The sequence below is a fragment of the Syngnathoides biaculeatus genome, chromosome 18 (assembly GCF_019802595.1).
Source record: "Syngnathoides biaculeatus isolate LvHL_M chromosome 18, ASM1980259v1, whole genome shotgun sequence".
NCBI classification, from domain to species: domain Eukaryota; kingdom Metazoa; phylum Chordata; class Actinopteri; order Syngnathiformes; family Syngnathidae; genus Syngnathoides; species Syngnathoides biaculeatus.
Genome location: NC_084657.1, coordinates 10,263,546 through 10,276,462, shown reverse-complemented (window position 1 = coordinate 10,276,462; position 12,917 = coordinate 10,263,546). Strand labels below are relative to the sequence as shown.

Sequence of the window (12,917 nt, the reverse complement as noted above, 5' to 3'; positions counted from 1 at the left end):
TTGAGAGCGGTTTGTGGACTTGAGTGTGCACGTGTCCGTGCGTGGGTGCGTACGTGTGGGGGCAGGGATTTTCAGTCAGAAAAGTGTGTGTCTGTGTCCTTCCCAAAGCTTCATTCGCTGCAGAGTCAGCTGGAATTTCAGGAACAATCCATGGTGGAAAAGTCTCTTGTGAGCCGTCAGGAGGCCAAGATCCGTGAGCTGGAAACCAAGCTGGAGTATGAGAGGACACAGATCAAACGTTTGGAGGTCAGGCGATCCTTGTGTCTTTCAAATGTAGAAGAATGTTCTTTAGAGGAAAGACAAATCCAACATGACATTTGGATGTTGTTCATATGGAGGGGCAGCCGTATTATTAGGTGACTGATGAGTGCCAATACAACAGCTTTGCAAAAGATAATTCATGCTCAGTTTTTGTCATTGACTTAGTCAACCAAGGAGGTTCCTTTTTTTTAATCGTTTCCTTGCTTAACCGCAACTCAAATTTTCCAATAGAACCTGGTGGGTCGTCTGAAGGAGAACCTGGAGAAGACGTCCGATGAAAGAAACCAACACATTGCCGCAGAGTCTAGAGAGAAGGAGCAGAATAAAAGGATGCAGAGACAAATAAGGGATATCAAGGAAGAAATGGCTGACGTGTCCAAGAAGGAAGCTGAGGCGAGCCGAAAGAAACACGAGCTGGTAAGTGTCGGGCCGGGGTGGGATAATCTGATTGTAGTCAGAACATGAACGCGAATGACTTCTTTTTCCGATCTGCTGACCAGGAAATGGACATTGAGAGCTTAGAGGCGGCAAATCAGAGCTTACAAGTGGATCTCAAACTGGCCTTCAAGAGGATAGGCGACCTGCAGGCTGCCATCGAGGACGAAATGGAGAGCGACGACAACGACGACTTAATCAACAGGTACGAGAAACTGCTTCATTTGGATTCTGAAACCAAATCACCTTGTTACATTCAGAGAGGAAGCACAACACTCTAGTGGAACATTCTGTTGAAAAAGAGGCTTTCTAATGAGCGCACCTTTTTTTTTCGTTTTGATTTTCTTTTGCAGCCTGTCAATCATGACTTCTTTTTCTCCAGCAGTGAGTTCTTTTTAACTGAATTTGTAATTCCGGATCTTTCGTCGCTCCTTCATCTCTGACACGGTTTTACACCGTTGTCTGCTGGCGATCTTTTGTATAGGTGTGAGTCAGATTACGTAATATGCACCTTTTGCAAGGCAAAAAATGTTTTAAAAAAAAAAAAACATGTAAAGTGTTCGAGAAGGAAGGCCACATACTGATTTATTGTAGATAATGATTCAGTGTGTTCGTAGAAGAATGTTAGCGTTGTAATATGTCGTGAGCATATCTCACCTGTTGTTTTTCTCTGTTTCCCCGTTTTGGTGTCGTCCACACTCTCCCCGCAGTTTGCAAGACATGGTGACAAAGTATCAGAAAAGAAAGAACAAAACGTGAGAGCGGAAAATGCGTTCTTTGTGTTTGTCATGGTGGTTGTTTTTGCAGTTTTTTTTTTTGAGACAACAGTGCAGTATTTTTGGGAATTGCCGTTCTAAATAACATTAACAGCTTGATAAATTAATTCACTCATATTCATGTGCAAATATACTGTGTTGCAGTTTGCAGCCCATTTTAATTTATTGCAAAATATGTAGATAGCATTTGGGGGAACAACAGCTCAAATACTTATTGGAATCATTCTTTATTCCCCAAGCTGTGGAAAAATGAAACCCACACAATGAAAACTATAGCAGGTTGACTGTAATACTGCATTGTTATCGTCTGTATTTTTTTTCTCCTTCATCTTCATCAACTGCCGTTATTTGTTTGTTTCACTTGGTATTGTCCTTAACATTATTCTGTGTTGTGTGTGTGTGTGTGTGTGTGTGTGTGTGTGTTGTGTGTGTGTGTGTGTGAAGTGAAAAGTGCGGACACAGCTTTGCAAAAAATAATCTGCATTAAAACATAAAAAAAAAATCTACTAAATCGACCTGCCATTTTCCATTTACAAGATGTTTTTTATTTTTTTGTTCTTTTGAAGAGAAATTAATTGCTTAATTGCATAGTTGTGACATTTACCGTGTGCCTGAGGAGTCTGATTTTTGCTCCAATTTTCAAGTGGATTATCCAAATGAAGTTAATTTTTGCGGTGCTTTTGGTGCAGTCTTGTAGTGTCTACAAATGCACCGCATCGTGTGGAGAGGTGTTTCCAAGGCTTTTCCGGTCGCATGACGCGAAATGACTCTTGGTGCATTTCTACTCCACTGACAACTAACTACAGTAACAAACAGTCTGTTAATCTCAATCAAAATGAAGCATCAATACTTTGGAGTTGAATTTCTGAAGGGGATTCGCATTACAGGCAAGGTGAAGAAACTGTACGACGTGCAAGAGACACTATTGAATGTAAATAGACTTGTCAATCTGTCTGGTAATTGACTTTTAAAATGTGCGGTGCTGAAGCTGTAACATTGAGCCATATGTGATTTGGGGCTGAGTTTGAGTCATTGTGACAAAGATTTACAACCAGCCAAGGCTGATTGTCAGAAGCCGTTAACATTTGCTTTCAAATTCTTCAGGCTTGCTTGTATCTGCAGGCCTCGGGAGCACTTAGCAAGGAGTGCAGGGCCAAGGACAAATTGGTTCTGACACCATTTGCACAGCATTCAATTGCAAGCCACCTTTTATTTCACAGCGGTTTGTGTTTTACAGTGGGAAGCCAGCGAGGGATTTCGTTCTGGATGCGTTTCAGGGTTATTTGTGATGTTGCGCTAATCATCTTATTTTTGGGGTTGGGGCTCAATTTATTTTAATTGGCATGAGGGGGAAAAAAAAATATATATATATTTGTAAAACATTTTAAATTAATTTGACCTCGTAATTTGGCTCGTTCACTTCAGCATTAGGAGAAGAGCTTTTCAGCACAGATCCTCCCTCGCAATCGAGATGGAACAGTTTGTTCTGAAAGGGGAAAATGAGCGAATATGTGACAGCGGCCATGGTGACACTGGTGATGATTTTTTTTGTATGAGGACACCTGATAAAGCTTACCAGCACAGTTATCACTTTGCACCGTCATGAATAAAGTTTTTTTCCTCGTAATCAGCAAATACGCCAAGATGGATGATCTTGTCACTTTTATTGATAGTTAGGCGTCTGTAGACTGTGGATGAATTATACCAGCATTTAGTGAGAACAAGACATTTTCCCTGGATGAGACACATCATCTCTGGCTGTGAATGATATGAAGAGATGATATGAAGATGAAACCATTCATCAAACCTTTCTCCGAGCAGCCATTAAAAAAGTATACAGTCATACATTTTACGCTTGGAAGACAATACATGTTTGGCATTTTTGAATCTTAACCATTTTAGTATTGGATACCCAAGATAACAATATCTTATATTGACTTACTGCCCTACCTCATCACTAATTCTGAGTGTGGGGTAAAGCCAAGTAAGATCAATTATCAACTGAAAAAAATCGCATGACCTTATGAGTGACCAGCATTCTCAAGAGTCGAGTTTGTTGGTTGTTTGGTTCTAGTAGGGTGTCTTAATTTTTGAGGAGCCCTGGAGGGGTACAAATGTTTGCGTAAAATTGTTGCGTCACAGGCTGAGGTTTGTAGAATTGTCGCTTCAGTGTTATAATTGCAATGCACTCTGAAAAGTAATTCATTTTTATTCCGTTTATTAGAGCCGTGGCCACCATTGAGGATTATTATAATCCTCAATAATATTCCAAATAACCACAGAAACTTTTTTTTTTCCACTTTTTAATTTTCTTTTTTTTAACAATCTGACTCTATCACTGTTATTGCTGGAAGATGCACATCTTAAATAGTTGCATCCTATGAATCACAATCATCTTTAATGGCCGAATCCGTAGAACACAAAAAGAATTTCTCTCCAGCAGTCTGTGCTTCCCTGGTACGACATACAGAACAACAATTTATATTCAGAAAGTGCAACTACGTTAGCAATACAAATTGTGAGCCCCACTGAAAATTCCCCATTGAATCTATAGGCATGCATAAGAAGATGAAGTCTGAGCAGGTGGAATCTGTAGTCCCCCCCCCAACTTTGATCCACAGGTCTCTATATTGATTGTTATGTCAAGCGTTCGGGGCCTTTGGGTGCTCATGGCTGTGCTCCATTATAAGCAGCGGGATCGGGTGACGTGGCACACAGATGCTAACAGCCAGGAGCCAAACAAGATGATTATTCCGCCAAGGGCTTCATCTGCATTCTCCCTAAATAATGATACATGTCCTTTAATGCATGTTGAGTAATGGCATGAGATTTATGCTTCCTCTGTCTGCACTGCAATGCATCACCATAACTTCCTATTACAATGTGAGCATTTCATATACAGTATTGCGTAATTCATCAACTTAGACTGCTACATATTCATTTCATTCATATTCATTCGGGCTTTTACTTGGGGAAATATTTCAAACCTGTCTCTTTGAAGTAAAGCAGCAAAAGGGCAGAAATCGTCTCGACTAATTTGTTAAATACAGTAATTGTTCAAGAAGTGTGAATAAGAACAGGACTTGTTGGAATGAATGTTAGTTTTGCAATTTTTTTTTTTTTTTCGTTGTCTGGCACTTCCCAATAACAAACCTCTTTGTGCTGGCAGTGGTCAAGAGACAGATACAGATTCTGAGGTGGAGGAGCGTGTGGATGGGGTCAAGTCTTGGCTCTCAAAGAACAAAGCTTCCTCTAAGGCCCAGTCGGATGACGGAAGTCTGAAGAGTGCCAGGTTAGTGCTTCCTCCTCCTCCTCTCATCCTCTTTGCCTCATCAGAGATAACCACATGGACCCCTTCCGATAAGGGCTAAATTGAGGAGTTCCTTTGCTTACTCTGTCATGCCCTTTATAAAGTAGTATGCATAAATCTTTGGCCATCAGTCAATATGTTTTAGCAACGATGATGTTCAATCGAATTCTCACAGAAAAAAAAAAATGTTTTTCCATCTTTTTGATGATGAGGCGACCTTACTTACAAGTGTAGTTGCAACAACTGCTGAAGCCTGCCCATATGAGAGGTAAAACTGTCTTCTAAGACAACTGGAACAGTCCAGTTGCAATCGATTTCATTGCTCGGAGAATGAAATGACCTGGATGAATGAGAATATTCACGGGCACCTACTTTCTAGGTCATGGAGGATGACAGATCACGCCTCTGGAGTTCTTCCGTGGCCTTTCTATTTAATATATTGCTCCAAACTGTACATGTCTCACTATTTACCATTTGAGTATGTCAAAAATGAAGGCCATGTAAAAGCTAATTAAAAGAAAGCTAGTGGTCTGAGACTTTTGCACGACAATGTAAAATATACGTCTGTGAAAAAAATATGCCATGAATGGGTTCCCAGCCGTCCTCGATGGAGAATCCTGTTGACATGCAGAGAAACCAATTACACCCAAAAATAAATTCCTAGAGAGATAACTAATCTTAAAAAGGCTCAACATTACCTGGAGGGAAGAAAAAAGGACAGCTAATTTATGCGATTAGGTGTCATTGCTGTCCTTTCCACTAATTTGTCTAATGACAGCAGGCGGAATAGCGAAGAGGCTGCTGTCAAATTTATTGAAGTGGCCTGTGGCCAGTTGGCGCGTCTGCTAAATGATGCCTCTGCTTCCATAGATCTTCTCACTTGTTGACTCCCACACTGCCCACAATGCTTGATGTACATAAAAAGCAATGGCCAGAGGGAGGGGGCACTCCCTTGCCATCAACCTGCAAAGGACAAAATGAACGTGACAAATTTTGAGTTCCATCCGACATCACAGATTAGCACCAGGACACCAACTCTAGGAACAATATGCTGCACATGAAATTTGTCTCTTTGCCTGAAACGGAAATGCATCGTTTATTGGTTTAATCGTATGTTTTGACACCCTGTAGATATGCTGCAAATGCAGATGCCAAAGATGTGAAAGAGGTTAAGGAAAAAACGAGTGATGGAAGTCCAGATGGCAAAGACGTAGATCAGAACAGATCCTTGTCTGTCATGAGCTCCCTGAGCTATCGAAAGCGTTCAAACCTTAAAGACTCCATCGGCGGGACAGGTGACGAGAGCTCCCTCTTTAATGCGCTAAAAGAAAATCCGGACACCTCTGACCGTAGCTCAATCCGTATAAGCAAATCCAAATCTGGAGATCTCCAGGAGGACTGGAAGAAGAGCCAAGCACAGGAAGACTTTGATGACAAAGGCTCTGTCATTTCTATGGCCTATTCTGAGGCCACCAGCAGAGCGAGGAAAGGTTTGGAGTCACGCTGGACCTCACGAAGCAGCCCTGAGTTTGATAAGGACTCCACTATCTCTTCTGCGGCTCCGAGCAGGATGTCCACCAGAAGGGCGATGTTGGATGATGACGACATCAAGTCCACCTTCAGCAGCGCGAGTCGTTCTAGCCCAGGATCATTGCACCGTAGTAACTCCTGGAAAGACGACAAGCGCAGCAGTTCTCGCCTGTCTCTCGCTCGCAGCTGCGGCCTGAGTGAGTTCGGTGTACATGTAGATGATGATGACAATGAGGATGGCCGAAGTGTAGTTCTTCCTGAACGAGGGACTTCCCGTTATAGTCCTCGTTCCACACCCCGTAGTTTCTCTACCCCGGCCCGACCGCGCTCTTCCGATGGCAACCCACCAGATACGTCTGACATCAAGCCGGTCACACATAGAAATTATTTAGACCCTGATTTGGAGGCCGCCATCAATGAGGTGCTCAGCTTCAAACCCATCAAGTTCAAGCGTAGCAAGCTTGAGTCCAGTGATGAAGAAGCAGATGAGAAGGGCCTGGCGAGCAAGGACGGAAGGAAGGATGAAAGGCTTGGGTGCGGTAAATCCAGCTTGCTCCGCTCTGCATCCAGTTCTGCTCTGGACTATTCCACTCGGCCATCAAGCACCTTTGGTACAAGTCGCAAAGAGAAAAACAGGAAGCTCACTCAGTCGGATGACTCTTCTTCTGACGACCATCACAGAAGGAAAAGCTCAAGAAGAAAGAAGGGTAAAAAGCAGAAGAAGAGATCCAAGAAAAAAGAAAGTGAGTCTGAAGATTCCTCTTCGTCATCAGAATCATCTGAATCGTCCTCGTCAGACTCCACAGTCTCTTACCGCAGCTCGAACAGTGTTAAAAAGAGCCCGAAACTGCCATCTGAAGACGAAAAGGGAAATGTGAGCGGCGGAACACCCAGGAAGAAGAATAGCAAGAGGAAACAGAAGAAGATGGATAACCTGATGATGAAGTACCTCTACAGGCCCGACAGTGACTGATGGCAACAAATGAAGGTGATCTGCTTGGCATGACAATAACCCCGGAGGCTGAAACACGTCCTGGATCACTCACTGAGCCAACTAACCGACTAACTCCTGTCCTATTTCTTCTCATATGGAAACACATTTGCTGTGTGATTTCATTGGTTATTTTGTTTCTTAAACCTGCAAGGCTACTTTATATTCCTGCAGTCCCGTGGCCAACGACGCCCAAATTGCATCACCTGACCCACGCACTGCCCGATGGAGCAGCTCTGCGTAGCTTATTGCGCGCACGTCCAAAAAAGGTTGCTGCATGGAGAAAGCTGCGGAGCTCATCTCTCGTGATTGACCCGTTTGAGTCACATGCTGTGATGACATGCGCAGCATTCCTCCTATGCCCCTGCCTTTTCGATCGATTTTGCAGAATAATTAAAACGCATCATGCGGTCATTTTGGTCCCTTTGTTCAAGCAGACACGCTTCCACGGTCGCCATCGTCATTACTTTGTTCCTTGTTACCGAAAGGAAAGTGAACGCACGTTGGCCAACATGTCGCACTTGTTTTTTTTTTCCAGCAACAGTTAAACCAGAGAAGCAATCAACACCTTGGAATCTCAGCTGTCCCTTTCAAATCAATTTTACATTATTCCATTTCTATATTTCTTAGTTTTAAAAGGCATCAGCAAAGCTTGGGAACTTTTATGCTGTGCCGTCTTTTATTGATTTAATAATGTCTAAGGAGCGTGGAGCTTTTACAGGTGAAAAATAACCACGTATGTTTGATGACTGTAACAATCGTTATTTGGAGTGTTATTCCACTATTCTTTCCATTGAGTGGTTTACTGTCTGTTCCACCGCACTGTATGTTTACACCCTTGACATGTTTTTAATAACATTTACAATACTTGCATGTTTTTAAGGTCTATAAACACTTTTAAAACAATACAAGCACATTTGAAAGTAATATATTGAGAAGGCGATGGCGAACAAGAACAATGAATAATACAAAAATACTGTACAAACAGTCTAAAAAAATGGTAATAATTGTAATACCTGTAAAAAGCAAATTATTGGGGCCACGATACAGATGGGGTTTACTGTATGGACATATTCAGACATGGGTAAAACTATGCAAAAGTTAGCCTTAATTGTACAATATCATGTAGTAACATACAGTGTATTCACTTTCTATTAGGTAAATAGAAAAATATTAAAAGTAATAAAATCCAATAATAATAAAGCATTTATATTTCTACCAATTCGTATCTTGCTATTTTTCTTTCACAAAGTGTCACTGTGCCATCATTTTGCGGCGTTGAATGGACGACATCAAAAGCTTGCAAACAGGGGATTTCAAACTTAAAAAAAAAAAAAAAAAAAAAAATCGTGACATGATAAAATTGCTGCATTGAATTGCGCTGCCCTTAAATATTCACGGACTTTTTTGAGAATAATTAATAACCCTGTTCTGTAGGGTAGGCAAAAGAAAAATGATTTCCCATTTGCCGTGGTGCTCACGCATGGGAGCTGTAACATCTCATTTGTTCTGCATTGCCAGTATGCGAGAGAGTCACGCGTCCCCGTATGTGTTGACCTTCACAGCCCGTCCTTGTCCAGGCGACACACAACCCCCGGGAGATCTGACGAGGACAACGAAGCGGACTTAAACACCGACAGGCAGCTGCTGAGGCCGAGCCACGGCGAGTGCACGTCGTAACGCAAAACTCGGGTCACTTTGCGCTCGCAAGACAAAACCAAAAATACGCAGGAGGGATTCCATCCCATTGGGGGGAAAAAAAAAACGCATCGGGTTTGTTTAATTTGGGGATTCTGTCATATTTGTTCATCCTCACGAAAGCCGCTTTGCTTCTGAAGCTTATGTCTGCTTACCTTTTATGTGATCCTTGAAAAAGTTAAGAGAAGCCGAGATATTTAGGGGCCAGGGGAGGGCGGTTCTTGCCACTTGTATATTTTAAAAGGGCTGCTCTTCAGGCAAATTTAAGCGTTCCTCTGCACTTCCTGTCTATTCAGCCCTGCCAAGAGGATTTAGATAAGCCTGCTCTGGATGGACTTCTCCAAGAAAGTCTGACCAACTCCTAAGACTCCCCTTATCTCTTGTCCTGTTAATGGGGGCGAGCTCAATAGGAAGAATTAGGTCCTCTTTAAATTAATTAGCATAAGTTCTTCATTTACATGTAATTGATTTGTATTTTTTTGCAGCTGTCTTCAATGTTAATACCTGCAGAAGATTGGAACATCACCAAACCGTAGTCCACCTTTGGACATAGAATAATTTACCATCTGTTATGAAGTCACATGCAAGATTGAAATGTCTTTATATAAAAGAGAAGTTTCTACTTGTTTCATAGTTTATGTAAGTTGTGAATATTTCCAGTAACCTGCAGAATATTTTTGTTCTTGTGATGTGAGAATCAAATTTGTGTAATTTGTTGATTTTGGCCATTACAGAGTCCTCAAGATGAGGAAATGGTTGTTATTTTCTAATTTGTCAGATTGCTTATGTTGACTTTTTTCTTTTTTTTTTTTACTCATTTTGTAGGAGTAAAACTATAGTCAACCATATACATTATTATCATACAGAATTTGTATGAATTATTATTCATAGAATGCAGTCAAATATACTTATTGGGAGACTGCATATTATATTTAGTACAACTACAGATGTGATTGTTTGGACACTCTATTTTGGGCCTTATGATGATTGTAAACTTATGATTTGGAGCGATGTCCCAGCAAGCAGACTCGTATCGTGCATGTGGCCTGCAGTCGGCACCCGTGTAAACAAATGCCCCGTGTGACTTGCTATTAGCATTGCTTCCTAGCAGAAGCTAATTTGCATTTCATGTCTTATTTTTGCTTTTTTTTTCTTCTTCCATCTTCTCTTTGCGCCACACATGAATAATAAATATAGAAACGCAGACAGCTTTGATGTCAGTGAGCCCAAATAAGTTTAAATGAAAACATTTATTGCTGCCGTTACACATAGTGCTTGAGGAGTCAGTTTTTTTTTTTTAATGTATCACTATTTATAAAATGAGCTTTTTCAAGGAAATAAATGCATCTGTTACAAAATCAATGACAACGTCCTGTGATTTAGGCATCACACCAATTTTGATTCCCTCACATTCATTCACAGGTCGGAAATTCATTTCCACCAATTGGATGCGTCTAATTAAATTTAACCCCGACCCCTGAGTATTTTCTCAGCGCAGCCGCCAGCTTCTCCAGAGAGACGGGAGGAAACAAACAATTCACGGAAATGAATGAAGCCGAGCTGCAGGGAATGCAGCCTGATGCTGTTGCTCACGTTATCGCTGAACATTTCAATATGTATACTGCACAACTCCAAGGTGCAAACTAAGCTGGAGGCCTTTTAAAGAAAGCAAAGTGATCCTCCTCCCCGTCAATCTCCATCCTTATGCGGTAAATACAGAAGGTTGACTGAAATGGATTGATGCTTTCTAGAACCACCACTTTGCTGGATAGTCACGTTCAGTATGTTTTGCTGGAGCAAAATAAAAAAAATCCTTATTTATCCAACCAATCTATAATCCCCGTCCTGACACACAACCTGTCCTTCACTCTGCCCGAGAGCTTTTGATGCAATTTCACCCCGCTTGTGTGCACCCTCTGGGTGGCTGCTTAAAGGCTTTCCATTTAGTGGCAGATTAAATTCGGCTTCTGATTTGACTTATTTTGCTTTCTAACACTTTCCCAAACCGCTGGAGCAGGAAGTCATTAGACTGGCAGAGTTGAGCAAGTTTGTGTTTATGGAGGAAACGCCTTCTCATATAGTATAGAAAGTGTAGACACCCCGGCTCACATTTCATTTTGTTTTTAAAACATCTTTACAAACTTTTTCCACAATTATGTGACCAATACTTTTAGAGAGGGGACATAAGAATGACAGACATAATGTGGTTGCACAAGTATGCACACCCTTTTACAACTGGAGATGCGGCTGTGTTTAGAATTGACTAGTTACATTGAAACCTGTTAAATGGTAGTCAGTGGCCACCTACCATCATTACAATTGTTTCTGATTAATTACCGCATAAGCATAAAAATCTGTTCTAGTATGCTTTTCCAGGCATTTTTTGTCACATTTCACTCCCCAAGGCACGATCCACAGAGAGATTCCCAAGCATGAGAGAACTCTCATTGTTCAAAGCTACCGTATTAGCCGGGAAATGGCTGCACACGTTTCCCCAAAGCATTGAAAATACCATGAAAGCACTGAAGACAGTCATCAAACAGATAATATTGTCATCACTCCATACCTTAGCTTACAAATACAAACATCCAAGCCATAACACCCTTTCCCCAACGTATGTGGCCAATAGTGGCAATGAACGAGTTAAACAATTCCAAATAGAAGTCAGTGTTAGCGCAAATATTTCAAGCATGAGCCTGAAAGCAACAAAATGCCAGAAAAAGCCTACCAGAACATGTGAATTTTATTTGGGGTTAATCAGACACATTAAATTTGGCAGGTGTGTCCTTACTCCTGTTTAACATACCTTTTGAATATGAGCAATTTCCTAGTTTCAAGAAAGTTTGTGTACCACATTATCTCATTTGTTTAATCTTTGTTCTTCTCTCCATTTGAGAGATAGGTCACATGGAAGGTAAAAAGGTTAAAAATGATCTAGTTTTTTTTTTTTTTTAACATACAAAGGTATGTATCCTTTTTCTATCCATTTTTTCCCCGCCAATTGGGTTGTTTGGTCACTCTTACTTCTCCATTGCGTGAGCAGTGGTGCCGTACAGCATTATTTTACATAATACATCATTTCAATTTTAAGTACAACACTGGACTATTTGGTTCCCGCACATGCTTTACATGTCATGTGTAATTTACATGCAGCTGTGTTCTTCCCTGACATGAATGGAAATTACTTGTCTCCTCCAATAAGACCCTGCTCAACTCTGGACAAATATGCACCTTTTAGAATAACAAAGAAGCTGGAGAGAGGCCAAAACCAGTCAGATTTTAATATAACAGCAGTTGTTGCAAAACAGCTCTATTTGCCAAGCATCTCCATATTGTGACCTTGGTTGGAGGCGGGAAGGATTAGTGGGGGTCTAGTCAACGGAGAGGATGTGTTTAAGCAGTTATTCCCCTTTATTATTAGGCTCGATCATGCTTTGATGGATACCTGCCACCAAAAAGGCGATGATTGGAGGCGTTGGGATGCTGTCTGCGGGGAGCAGGTGAGGTGGCTGCCTTCATTTGCAATTCTAAGATGGGGGGAAACATGCTGCCGAGTGCACCGCTTGGGTGCTTCCCTTTGTTTGCACATATCATTTCCACTCTAATGAGCACTGCACAGTAGCAAGCCCTTGTAACGAGGCTCAAAAAGCTAGCCTCAAACAGTGTTTACATTTTGCATAGGCCTTTGCAGAGCCTGGGGGACAATGCAATCATTTTCCTCGCTCTGTGTGGAAGCTACCATAAAAGTGAATCACAACTTCAGCTGTGGCAAATCTTTGATATATTTTGCTGTCTGCACCTACTCGTGCCGAAACACAATGTGAATCTTGAAAACAAATAGCTGAAATGCTGTGGAGGGAAGACTTCAATGTTGAATTCATTGCTCTGCAGCGTCACAATGAACCAAGGTTGGAAA

At 41.4% G+C, this 12,917-nt stretch overlaps 1 protein-coding gene across 1 annotated transcript in view; it reads left to right on the top strand.

Annotated features, from left to right (window-relative positions):
• LOC133491829 (unconventional myosin-XVIIIa-like) overlaps window positions 1-8,810 on the top strand; it is a 56,643-nt gene extending 47,833 nt beyond the window's left edge. The window contains exons 37-42 of the mRNA XM_061803472.1: window positions 109-246; window positions 493-678; window positions 762-901; window positions 1,407-1,451; window positions 4,642-4,764; window positions 5,914-8,810. Coding sequence (XP_061659456.1) covers window positions 109-246; window positions 493-678; window positions 762-901; window positions 1,407-1,451; window positions 4,642-4,764; window positions 5,914-7,285 — 2,004 coding nt within the window. The 3' untranslated portion in view covers window positions 7,286-8,810. The remainder of the gene's footprint in view (window positions 1-108; window positions 247-492; window positions 679-761; window positions 902-1,406; window positions 1,452-4,641; window positions 4,765-5,913) is intronic.
• Window positions 8,811-12,917: the final 4,107 nt, after the last annotated feature.